This window comes from Puma concolor, chromosome B3 (genome assembly GCF_028749965.1).
Source record: "Puma concolor isolate L17-30 chromosome B3, mPumCon1.1.hap2, whole genome shotgun sequence".
NCBI lineage: Eukaryota > Metazoa > Chordata > Mammalia > Carnivora > Felidae > Puma > Puma concolor.
Window position 1 is genome coordinate 33376958 of NC_141672.1, and position 18697 is coordinate 33395654.

At 53.3% G+C, this 18697-nt stretch overlaps 1 protein-coding gene across 2 annotated transcripts in view; it reads right to left on the minus strand.

Moving 5' to 3' along the window:
- Positions 1 to 18697, minus strand: part of GALNT16 (polypeptide N-acetylgalactosaminyltransferase 16) — a 94354-nt gene that overhangs the window by 18198 nt on the left and 57459 nt on the right. For both annotated transcript variants that reach the window (XM_086709445.1, XM_086709446.1), the window contains exons 2-9: positions 15203 to 15360; positions 11509 to 11607; positions 10494 to 10561; positions 9727 to 9792; positions 7257 to 7378; positions 4909 to 4996; positions 3079 to 3163; positions 2678 to 2781 (exon numbers count right to left, since the gene is read on the minus strand). In XM_086709445.1, the coding sequence (XP_086565571.1) occupies positions 2678 to 2781; positions 3079 to 3163; positions 4909 to 4996; positions 7257 to 7378; positions 9727 to 9792; positions 10494 to 10561; positions 11509 to 11607; positions 15203 to 15360 (790 nt within the window). The remainder of the gene's footprint in view (positions 1 to 2677; positions 2782 to 3078; positions 3164 to 4908; positions 4997 to 7256; positions 7379 to 9726; positions 9793 to 10493; positions 10562 to 11508; positions 11608 to 15202; positions 15361 to 18697) is intronic.

Consider the following 18697-nt stretch of genomic DNA (forward strand, 5'->3'; position numbering starts at 1 on the left):
CTTGATGGGACTGTCTTTTAAAAGGATCTCTGGGGGCGCCTAAAAGGATCTCTAGGTGGCTCATTCGGTTGGGAGACTGACTTTGGCTCAGGTCATGATCTCGCGGTCCGTGAGTTCGAGCCCCGCATCGGGCTCTGTGCTGAGAGCTCAGAGCCTGGAGCCTGTTTCAGATTCTGTGTCTCCCTCTCTCTCTGACCTTCCCTCATTCATGCTCTGTCTCTCTCTGTGTCTAAAATGAATAAACGTTAAAAAAAAATAAATAAAAAAAATAAAAGGATCTCTAACTGAGAATACACTGAGGGTTGATGGGGGGTGGGAGGGAGGGAGAGTGGGTGATGGGCATTGAGGAGGGCACCTGTTGGGATGAGCACTGGGTGTTGTATGGAAACCAGTTTGACAATAAATTTCATATTAAAAAAAAAATAAATAAATAATGAAAGGCTCTCTGATGGGAATCCCAAGGTTTTCATGTTTGTCGCCTGCCCTTACGGTGGCCTCTGGGCTCTGAGTTTGGCTCTCTGAGGGGACGCGGGAATGAGTCTCAGTTTGGACATTTCCCTTCCTTCAACAAAGGAATAAAACGAAAGGCCCAAACCCACCAGTGGCAGGCCTCTCCTGGCTCAAAACTGCTCCCAGCAGCTGAACATCTGAGCACCATGGCTAGCCTAGAAATTTCTTTGAATTTCTTCTAAGAAACAAAACCCTTCCCAGAAACACTCTGTGGTTCACCTTTCAAGTTCCCCAACCACTGAGCCCTTGCCTCAGGCAGAGTTTGAAGTTAGCTATTTGATCAGTCACTTGTTTCTCTGTCAATCACCAGCCTTAAAAAAAAAGAAAAAAAGACAAAAGAAAAAGGCTCCTGGATGCAGAAGAGACCATTAGTTTCCTAGTCCTCAGAGTCTTTGCAGGAAACTGGCTTTGCCAAAGCTCCCAGGAACACACAGGAGGCCACTTGAGCCAAAAACATGTGCAAAGGAGGTCAGAACGGAAGGGTCAACGCACCCTAGTTCCCAGAATTTACTCCTCTAAAGGCCTGTCTGGAAACGGTTTCCAAGAGTAAGTTACAAAGGGGAGAACATTCCACGCCTGTTTCCACTCCAGTTGGTTTTGAGTTGGGATCAGGCCTGTTGTAAGCCCCGCTGCTCATCCGTGTCCTGACCAGGGAGAGCGAAGAAAGACTCCCTCCTCACCTCTCAGAAACCCAGCATTTGCTTTGATCACACCTCACATTTAAAGGGCTCTGGTAGAGGCACTCCATACCCCCGTCAGACATGGAGCATCCTGACTAAAATCTGGAAGGCGGCGTCCACCTCAGTTTTCCCACCTGGCAAATGGGTGCAATACCACCAGCCAATATTTACTTTGCAAGAAACCCGGGCAGGATGAAGAAGGAAACAGAGGGCTCTGCAAAGGACTGGGTCACCACAGGAGCAAGAACTGGAAACCCCGGAGCACTCACTCCCCATCCTTCACCCCACTCCCTGCCGCGTGGGCCGCACCACCAGGCTCCCATCTTGTGGGCTGGCAGGGTCGGTCAGAGCGAGGAGAGGGGAGAGTGAGGGTGGGTGTTCATCCCCCCACACCCTCTACCTCGGTGCTGTGGGCTGGCTACAGGTGCCCAAGACCACAGCTCCTGTCAGAGGGCACTCCCTCCCTGACTTTCAGACCTAGGGTGGCTACACTTCATAGCAGCCACCAGCCCAGCCCAGTACTGTCCCTGCGGCTGTCTGTATCTTGCCTGCGCTGTGTGAACTGGCTTTTTAGTAACCCCCCTTGAATTACCCATGTTGGGTGTTCCATCTGTACCGGGCCTTTATCTAACTGAACCTCACGGGTGACCCTGGGGGTTTGCTGGGCTCCTGCCTTTCCTGCTGGAGCGAGAGGGCTCCCATGGCCCCAAAAGTAATGATAATGGCTGCCAACACCATGCCATATATTTTTTTAATCTTTTTTTTTTTTTTACATTTCTTTATTTTTGAGAGAGACAGAGTACGAGTGGGGGAGGGGCAGAGAGAGAAGGAGACACAGAATCCGAAGCAGGCTCCAGCCTCTGAGCTGTCAGCACCGAGCCCGATGCGGGGCTCGAACCCACGGACCGTGAGATCATGACCTGAGCCAAAGTCGGTCGCTCAACCGACTGAGCCACCCAGGCGCCCCCACACCAAACATTTTTAACTCATCTCTCATTTAGTATTCATACCGGCCTCTTGAGGAAAGAGACTTAGGGAGGCTTTAACTTGTCCAGGGACAAACAGCTCACAGGTAGTAGGGCCAGTATTTGTACCCAGGCCATCTGACCCCATTACTTACATTTGACCACCAAAGTCCACTCTGCCCCCGCCTGGCTCTTCTGGAAGAGAAGCTGCTGCGTGTTTAAGCTGCAGTCCAGGCTACAAGTCTGTATGTTCTTTCACACACGTCTAGCCATGCGGCCACAGTCTCCCCCTGACCACCTAAATCTCTCTGGCTGCTAGTTGTGTGGCTCTGGACAAATTACTTAACCTCTCTCTCAGTTTCTTTATCAGTAAAATGGAGATAAAATAGTACTTACCTCAGATTGTTGTGAGGTTGTGAGGATGAAACACATTAATACATGTTTAGAACAGGGCCTTGTGCATAGAAAGTGCTCGAGCGGGTTATCTATTGTTATTTTTGCTATTGTTATTTTCCAACTTACCAAAATTCTCTCCCCCCCAGATGTCCATCTGGGCATCATACTTTCCCAAATGGTTAAACCAGGACTTGTCGATCACGAAGATTCCCCCAGCTATGACGGGCGTCCTAGGAGCAAGGAGAGGAGAGAGGCAACGCATGAGCTGGAGAAGCTGGGAGCCCTTCTAGATGGTTCCAGAACCCCGGGCCATTTGCCCCACAATCACCTGCTTGCAGAGTCACAGGGGCAGGATATCTGGCCAGCTCCCTGGCCTCTGTCCTCTCTGTCCCTGGGACCCAGAACCAAGTCAGCACTTAGATCATGCACCCACAGGAGCACCAGCAACTAAACGGCCCCCCAGCAGCCTCCCAGGCCCTCAACCCAGGGAAGGATGGGGTCTCTGCAGAGCCCAAAGCTGCACTGACCTTATGGGCTTGGTGGGGTCGGTCCTGGCAATCTTCTGCTCAAGAGGGATCTGCTCCCACTTGAAATGCAGGCTCCAGTCAAATCCTAAGGGACAGAGCAGGGTGAGGACAGAGCTCTGGGCAGAGCCCGCTGGCGGTGGCTGCTCCCTTGCTCTGCCAGCCCTTGGTGTCTCCCTTGATCAGAGTCCAGCTCATAGAGGGCCTTGGGCAATTCATGCAGTCGTTCCTTCACTCAGAATGAGACAGGCCCCTGTCCTCATTGAGTTTGAATCTACTGGGAAAGACAGAGACTACAAAGATAAATCAATAAAAGGATAATCTGCTAGTCGAAGGGGGAAAGTGCTAAAAAGAAAAGTAAAAAAAAAAAAAAAAAAAAGAAAGGTATCTATGCTATTCTAGTAAGGGTAGTCAGGAAAGACTCCCTAATGAGGTCACATTTGACCTGAACAAAGGACTGATTCATGGAGATATCTGGGGAAAGGGAATTCTAGCTGGGGGAACAGCAAATGCAAAGGCCCTGAGGTGATTTTCCTGAAGGAGAAATGCCTGGCTCCCTTCAGACTTCCACTCAACTCCCAAGATCTAAAGAACTGCTGTATCCATTTTTTTGGAACTCTGGGCCCCAAATAGGAAAACCACTCTACCCACTAGCTCCTAGCAACAGATTGTCTAGTGCCGCCTGTCCGATAGAACTTTCTGCAATGATGGTCATGTTCTGAATCTGCACTGTTTAATATGGTAAGCCGTCGCCACACGTGGTTACCGCGCTCTGGAAATGTGGCTAGTGCAACTTAGGAAGTAAATTTGAATTTTACCTAACTTTAATTAATTTAAGTTTAGGTAGCCAAATATGGCTATTCTATTGAACAGCACCGCTCTGAAGTCTAGACCAGAGCTGTCCAAAGGAAATAAGATGCAAGCCAGAAATGCAAGCCACATACGTAATTTAAATTTTTCTAGTAGCCATATTCAAAAGTAAGAACATATGAAATTGATTTGGATAATATATTTAGTGCAATATATCCAATGTTTTCATTTCAACATGTAATCAACATACAAAATCACTGAGGAGATATTAAAATAATTTTTTAATGTTTATTTATTTTTGAGAGAGAGAGAGAGACAGACAGACAGCAAGGAGAGAAGGGGCAGAGAAAGAGGGAGACAGAATCTGAAGCAGGCTCCAGGCTCCAAGCTGTCAGCACAGAGCCCTATGTGGGGCTCGAACCCATGAACCGTGAGATCATGACCTGGGCGGGAGTTGGATCAGTCATTTAATGGACTGAGCCACCCAGGCGCCCCGTGAGGAGATGTTTTACATTCTTTCGTACTAAGACTTTGAAACTTGGTGTGTATTTTACACTTACAGCACATCTCAATTCAGACTGGTCACATTTGAAGAGCTCAATAGCCAAATGGAGCTAATAGCTACCGTATTAGACAGCCCGTGTCCACACCACCTCCAGCTATACGTATTAGAAGTCATGCAAGGTTGAGGACTCCCCTCCCCGCCCAAGACACTGTCATAATCATGCCTTCTGCCAGGACCTGTGGCCATGGTCCCAGGGCTGGCAGCATTGGGGAAGGATGTGTCAGTGTTTGCAGGGAGAGAAAGACAAAAGACTAGCTTGGAGCTATCACTGACTGTGCCAGAGGGCTTTGTCCCCAACCTCGGGGCTCTACACTATCCCTTTCCATTTTCTGGAGGTAAGGGGGTGGAGTGAGATGCTCCTGCACACCAGGAGGAAGAGCACCAAACCCAGGGCTTTAGGTTGCCCTCACCTGCCTCTTTCAAGCCTGCAGCTCCTCCCCCCAGGGGGCCAGACCCACCTCCGCGAAGATCCGCAGATGCAGCGAGGTAGGCAAAATTGTCCAGACTGATGACATCAATGATGGGGCTCACCACGCGGGTGTGGTCCTAGGCAAGGAACGAGAGATGGCGTGAGGCCTGGGACTCCGCGAAGAAAGGCCCAGCTGCCTGCTCTTCAAGGCGTGGGGCACCCAGCCCTTCCTGCAGGACATGTCAGGTTCCTGGAAGCCTGTCCTGCAGCACCACATCCAGGCTCCCGGAAGGTCCCACCTGGGTTCCCTGGGCACAGTGCTCTCCCAGCCTCTTCTTCTCACACCAGGTTGAGCCCTGCTGGGATCTCACCTCCTCAATGAAGCCCTGCCTGATTGCTGCAGGCTGGGGATTTCTTCCTCTGTTGAGCCGTTCTCACAATTACAGTCCAGACAATTCCTGGGGCACTGAGCCACTGACGTGGCTCTTCTGTTGCTGGTTTGAACTGTGGTTCTATTAACTGTCATCCACCTCTGTACACGTTTGTGTTGAGTCTTCCCAATCGGACCACCAGCAGCTTGAGGGCAGGGACTCCGCGGTCCTTGTGCAACCTGGGTGTCACTCTCTTATGCCACATCCACTTCAAGGATCCCATCATCCCCCAAGACACAAATCCACCTCCACTGGTGGGTAATGTTAATTTTATCCAAGTTTTTTTTTGGGGGGGGGTGGGTAATGGTGTTGGTGGATCATGTCATATACCCTGTGCAAAACTATCAGCTGCCATCAGCCTTCTCTTCTCTCTCCCTCCGTGGAGGGACACAGAACAGAGCCTCTTCTCTCCACGCATTCTGCGTGGACCCTCAAAATCCTCTTGTCCGCAACTTGGAACCCAGCTCTGCCCCTCAGTTCACATCCCATCTCAGGACCACAAAAGCCTGGGAGACGGCGGAGCAGGGGAGACCACTCATGGTTTCTCACAGAGCCCTGCGGGGGCCTCGCCGTCTCCTTTTTAGAGACCTTTTTGTCCTGAGATCTAATTCCCATTTTTATAACAATTTGATTAGCCATAATTGACATGTGATAAAATTCACCATTTTAAAGTATACAATTTGGTGGCTTATAGTATATTCACAACATTGTGCACCCACCGCCCCTATCTAATTCCAGAACATTTTCATCACCCCGACAAGAGCCCCTGTACCTGTTAGCGGTCACTTCCCAACCGCCTCTCCCCGCCCTGACAACCGCTAATCTCCTTTCTATTTCTGTGGCTTTGTTTCATTCTAGACACTTCGTATCAGTGGAATCATATAATACGTGGCCTTTTGTGACCTGCTTCCCTCACTTAGGGAAATGTTTTTATCCTTATTGTGGCATGTATCAGGACTTCATTCTTTTTTATGGCTAATATCTATTGTATGGGTGCCTCACATTTGTTTGCCCATTCATCAGTTGGCAGACTTTGGGCTGTTTCCACAGTTTGGCTACTCTGAATAATACTGCTCTGAACACTCCTGTACAAGTTTTTGTGTGGAGTATGTTTTCATCTCTCTTGGGTATACACCCAGCAGCTGCAAGGGTCATGTGGTAACTCCATGTTTAAACTTTTGAGGAACTGCCAGACTGTTTTCCAAAGTGGCTGCACCATTCTACGTCCTCACCAGCAATGAGTGAAAAGGCTCCTACTTCTCCACATCCTTGTCAGCACTTGTTACTGTCCATCTTTGGTTACAGCCATCCTGTACGTATCAAGTGGTATCTGACTGGGGTTTTGACTTGCATTTCCCTCAAGTCTTAATAATGTTGAGCATCTTTTCTTTTCTTTTCTTTTTAGCATCTTCTCATGTGCTTGTTGGCCATTTGCATCTGCCTTGAAGAAATGTCCATTCAAATCTTTTGCCCATTTTTAAGTTGGGTGGTCTTTTTATGGTTGATCTGTAATCACCTCATCCTATCCTCCATTTCTCCTACCCTTGCCCTTCTAGCATAAAACTGGAATGTAGTAAGGGCCCCCTGCCCTCATCTCTCCTTGAGGACACCATCCCCCTCTCCTTCCTTCTCAGGCTTCCCAGCCTTGACCCGAAAATACCCCCTGCCCCAGCACAGGACCCACCTCCCCCAGGAGGAAAACAACACCATTCGGAATAGGAGCTTTATAGCTCACCCAAGCTCTCATCCAAATGAATTCTCACAACAACCTCGTGAGACAAATATTATAATTACCCCCATTTTCAGAGGAGAAAGCTCCATAACATGGAGTCACTCCGGAGGGGGCAGACCCTTTAGGCCTGTACTCTGCCTGTCCAACTTCAAAGACTATTCACACACCCTCATGCCAAGAACATGGCGGGCACGTCCCAAGGGACAGAGATCCTGTAGGGACAGACAGACTCACCTCCTTTACCCGTTGCAGCATAGGCTGTAGCCACTCGGTATTCACTTCACAGTGGCTGTCCAGAAAGGTGAGGACAGCAGCTGTGGCCACATCTGCCCCACGGACTCGGGACCGGATCAGCCCTGCAATGGGAATGGACAGGGATTGGTAACTGGGACTGGGCCGATTTGCTTTCCCCCCGTCCCTCAAAAGTCTCAGGGCTCTGCATCCTTCAGGGGTCAAGGCTTCCTCTGAGTTACTGTGATTGAGGTTTACTTTGTATTTGTTTATTTCCTTCCTCACTCTCCTTTCTCTCATCTACCTGTCAACCATCGTTACTCAAGGTCATTCTCTGAGCACCCTTGATGTCTCAGACACTGTTTGGGACTCTGGGAACACAATGATACAGTCAGTTCAGTAAAGGCCAAGTGCAATAAAGTGCGTTTGAGTATCCAAAGAAAAACCAGAAACCAAAACCCTTTCCCCCCTAACCCGAGGGACCTCAGGGCAGTCCCCTTCAGTTGCACCATCATGTGTGACATGGCTAGAATCTTCTAGACTAAGACAGGCCAGAGTTGCTGTGGCAGCCCCTTCATTCACCTTAAGCATGTTATTTAACCTCCCTGAGCCTTGGTTGTCTTATCTAGAAGTTTCAGACAAATTGATCCCTGCCCGTCTGGAAGAGTGCTTGGTGCCTAGGATGCCTACACATGCTAGATTCTGCTCTGCTTCTATCCCGCCCCCGACAGTCTTGCCAATGGTTCACCAACTGTCAGAGAGTGGCCTTACTTCTGGCAGCTCCCTGGCCAGGGCTGGGGACTGACCTGGTCAGTAGAGAAAGGGCCCAGCTGGTCCTGCCGACAGAGCAGCCACTGGTGCCCTGTGAGCTGTGAAGACGGAAGGGCCTTACTCTAAGAGCTCCGATTGGAGAGGTTTCCCTGCCCACACCTCTGCCCTGTACTCTGCCCCTGTCCATCTGATTATCCATAATATGTGCAAATATCCATCTGTCCCTTCCTTCCATCCCACAGGAAGCTAGAAAGCGCTTAATCAAAAGTTGACACCTGTGTTGGGCAAATCCCTCAGGAAACAATATATTCCTAGGCCTAAAGGTACCTACAGCCCTGTGCTTGCTAGAAGTCTCTCTCTGGCCTCTTCCACGCCAGTTAGAAGGTCTCCTTAGACTGACAGTTCTTTCTTAATCACACCTCTCACCTCTCTCTCTCTAACCTTTAGTGGCTCCCTCCTACCTGCCTTATCAAGTCCAAATGCCTCTCTCTGGCTTCCAAGGTCCTCTGCCATCTATCCTCACCCCACCACTTCCCCTGCTGACCAGGCCCAGATTCTCCCTGGCAGGGAGGAGGTAAGGGAGGTTAAGGGTGGGGTCCCTCCTCCAGGTTGGAATTCTGGCTCCTCTACCCATTACCCTGGGCGCATTCCTAAACCTCCTTAAGCCCCATTTTCTTATGTGCAAAACAATGGGCTGTTATGCGGAGTGAATGCGAGAATGTGAGAACGCAGGCAGGCAACAACGTGGTTGTCTGCTGCGGGGAGGACTCAGGAAAAGGGCTGTTAGTATCCCATGTGTACCTGTGCCAGACCAACGTCGGTGCCTGCAGTGTCCTCGAGCCCGGACTCCCCTGCCCGTTCCCGCTCCCCTGTCTCACAACGTCCTCACCCAGTCAAGGCCCACTCCCCGGTCCCTCCCCTGTCCTGCGGGCTCCATTCTACCCCCACATAATCATGGCCAGCCTGTCCCTGTGGTAGATTCTGACTCCTTGGCCTTACAATAAGCTCTCCAAGGGCAGGGACCACATTTTATACTTCAGAAGAAGTATAAAGTGCCTCCTAGAGTGCCATGTACAATCCTGTGCTGTGGACGATGCTCCAAAACTCTTCTTGATTGGAAATGAGGTTACATCTGCTTGATAGTGCCCTTTGATTTTCTCAAAGCATTTCCACATGGCCTATCCCATTTAATCCTTACAGCAGCCATGCAAGGCAGAAAGGGTACAATTATTTTTTTTTTTTAATTTTTTTTTTCAACGTTTATTTATTTTTGGGATAGAGAGAGACAGAGCATGAACGGGGGAGGGGCAGAGAGAGAGGGAGACACAGAATCGGAAACAGGCTCCAGGCTCTGAGCCATCAGCCCAGAGCCTGACGCGGGGCTCGAACTCACGGACCGCGAGATCGTGACCTGGCTGAAGTCGGACGCTTAACCGACTGCGCCACCCAGGCGCCCCAAGGGTACAATTATTGACTCCATTTCTCAGAAGAGACAACCGAGGCAGCCAGAAGTAGGACAACTCGCCTACAGTCATGCCGTGGCTGTGGAAAGAAGCGTCTTTCCACAGACCTTGCTCCTGGCCACCCGGAATGCGGCAGGCGCATGCTGGCTTACCGTGACATGGATCCAAAAGGGAGTGGGGAGGGGCGGAGGTCTAGACCAAAACAGGTCTGTGGTGACACCTCGGGTTCAAGAACTTACCTTCCCGCCGATCGTTGCGTAGGCACTTGACCTTGGGGATCCTGGTCAGGAGCAGACAGTCTTCAGCTGAAGGTGAGGAGAAGGAAGCAAGCTCATTCAGACAGGGGCATCAGGCCCTAAGGGGTTCGGTCGCCCCTGGAACTGCCCAGAAGGTGTCCCATGGCGAGCCCAGGGAAGGGGCTGGGGCTGGGGAGGCACGCAGGAGCACAGTCATCTCTAATGGCCAAAGGATTGTCCTGTGCCCCACTCCCAGGCCAGACAGAGGAATGCCTGTACTAATGGGATTGCCCCCAGGGGGCGCCAGAGAGCACTAGTAGGGCGCGAGGCCAACACCAGCATAGCCACACTGAAGGGACAATCCTCAGCATATGGCAGTTGTAATAACAAAGGATGCTATACTGGTGTTGTTTCAGTTGTTAAAAAGGTCATCTCTGGGGTGTCCCATCCAAAAACACCACCACTCTGGGATGCCTGGCTGGCTCAGTTGGAAGAGCGTGGACCCTTCTTCTCGGGGTGGTGAGTTTGAGCCCCACTTTGGGTGTAGAGATGACTTAAATAAATAAACACAGAACAAAACAAAACACCACTCTTTCCCCTCCTTTGGCACCTGGGAGCAGAGTCAAGGAGGGCACCCAGAAAAGACTGAAGGTCTGGTCGGGGGCAGAGGTCTGCCTGTGAGGTCCAGGATGACCTCCGGAGAGCTGGCCTCCACATTCTGGGGGAAGGAGGGTTTGGAGGGATGCGAAAAACAGAAAGTGCAAACTTACGATCTGAACTGAAGTCATCCACTAAAATGATCTCCTGGATCAGGCTGGCTGGAGTTCGGTTCAGGACACTAGAAGGATGGGGACAGAGGATCCTGGATTCAGGGGCCACCTTCCATTTACCTCTCTTTGCCACAGAGCTCCCCCACCACCCAGCTCAGGGGCCAGCACACTGGCCACCGGCAGCTGCTTGCAAACCTTCTGGGCCCTGAGCAGCGGCTGAGGAACAATGTGTTCTCCGGGCTTTTCCGGAGACCCGGCCGCCCCTGCACCTGCGGGGACCTGTGCCGGACAGGTGATGGTAACTGCTCCAGTGTAGACAGGACCTGTAGCTGCCCTGGCTGCTTAGGCTTAACAAGCCCTGCCCGGGGGCAATACACAGCTGGACCCCGAACTGCCTGCCTAGAGTCTCCTGCCTAGAGTCTGCCTGCCTAGAGTCTCCTGGCCCGATGGGTTAGCAGGGATGTTCCCAGGGAAGCCCTTTCCCGCTTTCCTTCCCACCGTCCTTCTTCTTCCTCCACTCCCTGGTAAAAGAAACCCATGCTTCCTTAATCCCTGGAATACCACTGGGCATTCCTTTCCACATCCTGTTCTCATTAAAGAAATGGGGTGAGTAGGAGTTGTACTGGACCACAGGACCAAGTTTAGGAGGACAGAGGAGCACCTCCCTCTGAATCGTTGACAGACACCTACTGGCCTGCCACTCATCCACCTGAGGCTTCATGTCCATCCCTGCCTCCCTCGGCCCCTGACCCTAGAATTTTTGCCCTTGTCCTGGGGACCTGACATTGTGTTTGTGCATCCCGATATCAGTTGGATTTCTGGGGTCTCCCAGCCCCAGCCTCTCAGAAGGATTGGACTCCCCCTCCCAGTGGCCGCGGTCTTCATGCTGCCTGGCCCAGCACCTTGTCCCAGTGTGCCCCCCTGCCCCCGTGCCCCCCTGCCAGGGGCTTGGCAGCGCTCCCTGAGGCCTCAGGGAGCAGCACTACTGAGATGAGGGTCCCAAGGGGTGGCTTACCTCTTCACCGTGCGCAGGAGGGTGGAGCGGGCCTCATTGTGGAAGGTGATGATGACGCTGGTGGCTGGCAGGTCAGCGGAGTAGGCCACAGAGGGGCAACTGAGAATGGAGCACAGACGTCAGAGGGCACTGTGAGAGCCTCCTCAGGGCAGGCTTGAGGCTTCTCTCTGTCCAGCCTGCTGCCCCCTGGAATACCACTGCGGGATTGGGAAGGCCAGCCAAAACCAGGGTGCGAGCCTGCCCCTCCACGGAGTGCTCCTCCGTGCCCACGCAGCCCACCCTGGAGCCACAGGTTGGGGCACCTTCCCAGGCCCGGTCACCTTTGCCAAAGACCTAGGAGTGAAGCGTTTATGAGGGCTCTGACCCACCATGTGCAGGCACCGTTCCGGGCCCCAGCCTGGGGCCAGCAGACAGAACTCCCCGCCCGATAGAGACAGAGACATGGGGGACAGGAGGGAACAGCCTCTGTTTTGTGCCTGGCACCTGTCGCTTCTTTCTCCTGGCTCATGACATTTGTGGGATCTGGAGAGGAATCACCCCCATTCTGCCCGCATGTGACTCCCGCTACTTACTGCCCAATACTGACAGCAGGCCGGTGACACCCGGCAGGGGAGCAGCCTCCCTCCTCCCGAGCCCTGGACCTCTGGAGCAAACAGAAGCCTCTGAGAAGACACCATAAGCAGCTCCTGCCACCCCGCTCCCTCCCCACACAGCTCTGGGCTCGCCTTCTCCCACATTTTTAGGCATTGGCTTCCCCCTCCTCAGGAAAAGGAATTAAAACAATCCATTCCTGCCAGCCTTCAGCCCTGTTGCTACTGCGAATGCTTTTCTTCGTGTTCCTGGGGCCGGCGGGAAGGCAGTTGGTTTTCATGGCAATCTTCTTCTTTATTACAATTGCTCTCTGACTATTTCGGCAGTGACTGTTTTTTTATTCCAGCATTCATTCCACTGACAGCAGCTTATAGTTGAATTCCCAGGCCCATTTCCTGCCCTGCCGGAGCGGACTGGGTCAGGCAGGCAGGAGTTCCACCAGCCTGGGACCCCCCTGGGAGGAATCCTGTGAGGCTTTAAAATAATTCTCCTTGAGAAGCAATGCGGGGAGTAGGAGGGGTGGAGGGGTAGGGAGACTCACCCCTGCCCCCCTGAGAAGCCAGACTTTCCAAGTGCATCCTCCCAGAGGCATGTGGATTTGGGGTTGGGGGTGGGCTTGGCCTGCTGAGCTGGGGAGTGTTGGAAGAAGTAGCCACCTCCCAGGTGCCCAGCTTAGCCCACCCCCACCCACCCCCCCCCGCCCCGCCCCCTGCCCGCCCGGCACTGACCTCTAGGGGGCCAGGTCTCTCACTGTGAACACTAACTATCCTGTGCCCAGGAAGCAGAGACCCTGGAGAGTGATGCCCATTCTTCACCTGAAAGTGGCCAACCTCCCCGTACCCCATCTGGGGGGGTGAACTTGACCCCCTCCCGACCCACCCCCTCCAACCCTCTCCACTCTGCATTTCTCTGGGATTTATAACTATGAGGATGGGGATTAATCTGGCTCCCAGGAGCCAAGAGCCTCTGAAGAGGTTTGTTCCATGCCTACGTTTTGAGTTTGGGGCTGGTGGGGTTTTCTTTGTGATGCTAGTAGGTCTGCCCTGCCTGGTCTCTCTGCTCCCCTTGAGGGAGATCGAGGCTGGGCTAGGAACTAGCCTGACGGTTTGGAGTCCAGCAGAAGCTGCCGTCTGGAGGGCCAGGAGAAGAGCTTGGCTCACCCCAGTGTGCGAAAGCCAGCACCTTGGCTGCTCCCCCTACACACACGTGCGCTCATATGCACACACACCCAATCCACCTTGGGCTTCTGGGAGGGCGGGCAGCAGCCCTGGGGCAGGAGGGGAGGCTGACCTCACCAACCCACCCCTGCCTTGGATTTGAAGAGTCTCATTTTAAAACACGCGTCGTCCCAAGAGGAACTCCTCCTTTAAGTTCTTCCGTGAACACCTGAGAAGGTGGGGGTTGGGGGCTTGGTGGGAGGGAGGACAGAGGTGATCCAGGCTAACCCTGGGTCAGTTCAGAGATTCGGGTCTGCAGAACCTCTAGGCCTTGGCCACGGCCAGGGCTGCCAAGGAAGGTCTCCAAGTGGAGCCGTGTGGACATGGCCTCGTAGACCCCACAGTGCAGGTAGACTCTGCACCAGGACCAAGAAAGAGCTTCTGAGACCTGAGCTGGCCCCTGGACCTGGGTGGGGGTCTCCCCAAGTAGCAGGATTATTGTCCTATTTGGCAGCGTGAGTTTCTGGAGGCTGGCAGCACTGGGATTCCAGGACAGGGAGGACAGTTTGGGTCCCGCCCCCCAACTCAACATCCATCTCACTCTGACAGGCTGCAAGCCCACTGGATTTCAGGCGCATCTCCATGACCGACAAGGAAGGTGCTAGAAGCCTGTCCCCTTCTGCACCCTTACTTCATACACCTTTTGTGCTGTGGAGCAGCCGCTTCAGAAGGAAAAGCAACATTGGTCCGCGTCATCCTCACCTACCCTCAAATCAGGACCAGCCCGGCCCTAGGTACACAGCTAGGTCCAGCCCAGCCCATGATGGTCACTTAAAACTGCAGGCCCGTGAGTGGTCAGCTCCACCAGGCCCTTGCTGACCTGTCTGCACGGAGTACAGAGGAAGCCCCCAAACCAGCCTGGGTCGGCAAGGAGCCTTGCCCGGAGGAGAGGACACTGAGGGGTGTCGTGAAGGTGCAGGTGGTGGGGGCGGGGGTTCCGGTGGAGGAAACAGAGTGTGCATAGACAGGGAGAGGGGCAGGAGGGTATCAGACTGCAGGGGCCTTAAGTGCTAGGGGGAAAAGGAGCAGAGGCTCGGGGTCAGCAGGGGTGGCTTGCACTTCGGGCGGAGGGGCTCAGACTGTTCCCATAGGTGAGGGCAGGAAGAGGGCGCTGGAGGTGGTGACTATAATCTGGACAGGACACGTCAAGGACCTGAACCAAGGAGGGGGGCTTGATGACTTCCCCAAGGTCGGTCACTCACACCGGGTGGAATCAGAGCGAGAATCATCATGGAAGGCGTCCTTGGTCTGCTCTGGGGCCTCTCCCGCCTACCATACTGACAGAACCAAGAGCAAGGCTGGGAAGCTTTTCTGGGAAATGCTTCCACTGCTGTGGAAGCCGAGGCAGCAGGGCGGGCAGAGGAGAAGGGAAGGGCTGTCGATGGGGCAGTGCACAGAACTGCACTGTTTGCACAGTGTGGGCACGGTTGGTGGCACCTCTCCACCTCAGGCACCACCAGCAGGCTCGGCCACCCCCTCAGTCCTCCCTGAGGGTTTGAGTGTCTCAGTAACTAGACTGGGTTTCTGAGTCTCCTGAGTGTCTGAGGGAATCTTTCACATTCCTTTTTTTTTTTTTTTTAAATGCGTATTTATTTTTGCGAAAGAGAGACACAGAGTGCGAGTGGGGGAGGGGGAGAGAGAGGAGACACAGAATCTGAAGCAGGTTCCAGGCTCTGAGCTGTCAGCACAGAGCCTGATGTGGGGCTTGAACTCATGAGCCATGAGATCATGACCTGAGCTGAAGTGGGGCACTTAACTGACTGAACCACCCAGGCGCCCAAAATCTTTCTCATTTCTCAAATCCACGTGACCAAAAGGAAGCAAGCTAAGTGGTGTTGGCCCTTCCCTCCACCTTTCTTTCTCCATTGGCACAATGGAGGCCTTACCTGTAATGGCGGGTGTCCCGGATGGGCCGGTCGGGGCTCAGTTTGTCACTCTCTAGCTGGTTGAAGGCATGCTGCCTGTAAGGGTCCTCTCCAGCCTTCAGCTGTTTGGCTGCCAGGTACGCCTTCTCATCAAAGCCTCTGGAGGGTGTTCCTGTCACCTGAGACAAAGGTCAGCATCAGAGAGGTCCCGGGCAGGAGTAAAAAGCAGCCACTGTGTGCAAAGTACTTACTACTAGGCAGGAGCTAACTGCGTTGCCTCATTTGTGCCTTATCCCAACTCTGTGAGCAGGAGATGGTTATTTCCCCCATTGTACAGATAAGGAAACTGAGGCTCAAGAAGTTAAAAAACGGTACCCTCATGTATACAGGGAGCATACGGGAACTCTCTGTATTTTGCTCAATTTTGTGTACCTACAACTGCTCTAGGAAGAAAAAGAAATCTATTTTTTTTTTTCTAAACCCAAGGTCAGTGTTAGTAAATCACAGGTTCTGGATTCAAACTGGTTGTTCTGACCCTGAAGGTCATTCTCTGGACCAGTGCTCTTTGGGGGATTTGGAGAAGGCGACTCCTAAGATGAGGGGTCCTGAGGGGACCACCAAACAAGCTGGAGGTTGTCAAGCAGCCTGCGGCCTCCTATGGATGAACTTGGGCCTGACACTGGCTCGGCATGTAGGAAGTGCCTAATCAGTGAAACGCCCAGAGCTCGGACAAGCTGCTGCACAGAGAACTACCCGTGAGGACAAGCAGGCCCCTCCAGGCTCGTGCCAGAGCTGCTAAAAGGCAAATGCAGACAATGATGCATATTCTCGGGGACTTGTGCGGTGCTGCTGGAGTAGCCCTGTGTCAGAGCTGCTGGCTCACAGGTGCTAAGAGCTGGGGAGTGATGGATGACAGATGCCATGGCCCAGCCTCTCTCCTCTTAGCCACACCCCACTCTGTGGTCCCAAAGTCCCCCCACGAAAGACCTGGGGGAAGGACACATCTGAGATGAATGGATAGATAGATGGATCCTGACATCTCATTATTTGAACCAAGCTGCTGGCCGGATGTTTCCCAGCGTGCTTTGAAATATCACCAACCATGAGGCATCCCAACTACAACCCTTCTGCCTGACCGGCAGCCTGGGTGGGAGCTGTGGGCCCCCAGAGGCAGCAGGAAGCTGGGTGAGGATCGCCCATACATAGACCCTCTGCATGAGGACCCCGTCACAGGTCTAGCTCTAGAGGGATGGTCCCCGGAAGGCGGCCGGACCTGGGGAAGAGGAGAGCGAGGTGTTGGGTGATTCTGGAGCACATCCACAGTGGCCCGGGGCCTCCGTGTCCCCCTGGGAGCCTAGCCCCCAGCCTCATGACACAGGAGTGCAGAAGGCTCCAGGAGTATCTCCATCAAAGCTGCCGCCCTGTAGGGTTCCAGCCTCCAGCTGCATCCTGTCCTGGGAGCCAGTCCCTGAGCCCCCTAAGGGCAGAGCCAGTGAGGGAGGTTTCCTCGTGTCCACTGGGCCCAGCCCCACGCTACGCACACATGCTCAGGATGGTGACCACAGCTGCGCCACTGCGGTATTCGGAGTTGACGCCATGCCAGGGACTGGACAGATGTGGCACAGCCCCCCTGGACTGGAAATCCATTTCAGGAAAGACGGAAGGAGGGAGGGAGAGGGCAGGGGAGACTGTTCTGACTTGAGTCTCGGATTGCTAGAAGGATGTGCAACTTTGAGAGTGAACACAAGAGGTGCTCTGGGTCCTTCCCACCTGGGAGAAGGTGGGGTGCTAACTCTGCCTCCCCCCCACTCGTCCCCCGCATCCCTCCCAGCACAGGTCAGAGAAATGGCAAGCAGCCTCCAGTTGATGGCTGAGGCAAAATAAAAGAAGAAGTGCAGAAAGCTCCCGAAGGGAGAGGATGCCGCTTTATTATCCTGCAAGTCAACTGTGGGAAATAACCGTGTTTATTTATTTAGGACTTCTGGCCACTCTGCGGGCTCAGGAAACCTCTGAGCCCTCATCCCACACTCACCCATCGCCCAATAAACATTGATTAAGAGTGGCCCATCTACCAGGCACTGGGACACCCCTCTGCAAGTTCCAAGGCCCATCTGATCATTCATTCATTTAAGAATGCTTGAATTCACTCACTCCTTCATCCAGCCACCCATTCATTGAGCAGAGCGCCACTGAGCACTCCCGTGTGCCAGAAGGAAGAGGTGCTTCCCCCATCCCCAGCCAGCTGCCTTCCTGCCTTAAAGGGCTTAGTCCCTTCAGGGCCTCAAAACTAAGCTAGACACCCTCAAAGATGTCCAGAAATGCCTGCTGCTCCCTCAGCAGATCCATAGCCTCTGCTGCTCCAACTGTCCTCCATGGTTAGACCCTTCACTTGTGAGCCACCTTGTGAAGAGGGGTGCCGTGGAAACACAGTTCCTGCTCCCTCCCAGAGGTCTTAGCTCTGCTTTCACGTTGACCCAGCATCACTGGGGCTGGGAGCTGAAACATTAGTTGGCTCTGAGTCAGCCGAAGTGGAGGAGACACTGAGGAAGGGGAGGACGTGACCTCTGCGGGGCTTTAATTTGCTCTATCCAGCGCCTCCCTGGCCTTACCCGGCAGGCACCACCCAGAACTCTTCTACCTGGTATCTAACCCCCCGTTTACACGCCCACACCCACAGCTCATTTCCTGTGGCCCTGTTCTTTGATCTTGAGACTTGCAGACCTTTGAATGTCCCATGGGTACCTCTAACCCAACACCTCAAAACAAATTCCTCACTGATCACCAAAGCTGCTGCTTCTCTTGCGTTGCCTTTTGCAGAGGGGGCAGGGCGAACCCCTTGGTCCTCCAGGCAACACATCCAGGGGTCATCCCCGATGTGCCCCTCCCCTGGATGCTCCACAGCCTGACTGAGACCCCTGCCCTGCGCATCCACAGTGGTGTCCTATGGGCATACCGCTAGTGCTAAATCAACAAATATTTCCTGAAAGTCTAGTACGTGCAGACACTGTGGAAGAGGCTGGGAAGATAGAAATCAACAAAAAGCAGTATGGACCCCAGAAAAGAAATCTAGGAGTCCAGATCACCCCTCCTTGCTCCCCACCCCATGCCAGACATGGCCATGGAAGATCATGAAGAGATATCCCCACCCTCAATCAGATCATGGGTAGCTGGAGCATGGGCCAAGGAACTTCATCCCATCCCAAGCCTAGCTGGAACAGTCCAGAGATGGCACATGCATCATGGATTGGTGACCAGTGAACGCTATTCCCCTTCTCCCCTCTTCTAAAGGGGAAGTGTGCAGCTGTTCTCCTGTTTTCCCACCCACACTGCTTACTAAGCACGTTGGCGAGGGGTAAATGCATCCTTTGGCTCTAGGCTTCAGGACTATGAGGAGCTATATCTGGACCAGCCCGAGAGACCCAAGATCCTGGGCTTGGAGCCAGTTGGAGCCTCTGGATGGGAGGCGTACTGCTGCCCTTTCTGGAGGGGACTAAGGCACTTGGAGCTGTTTGTGCA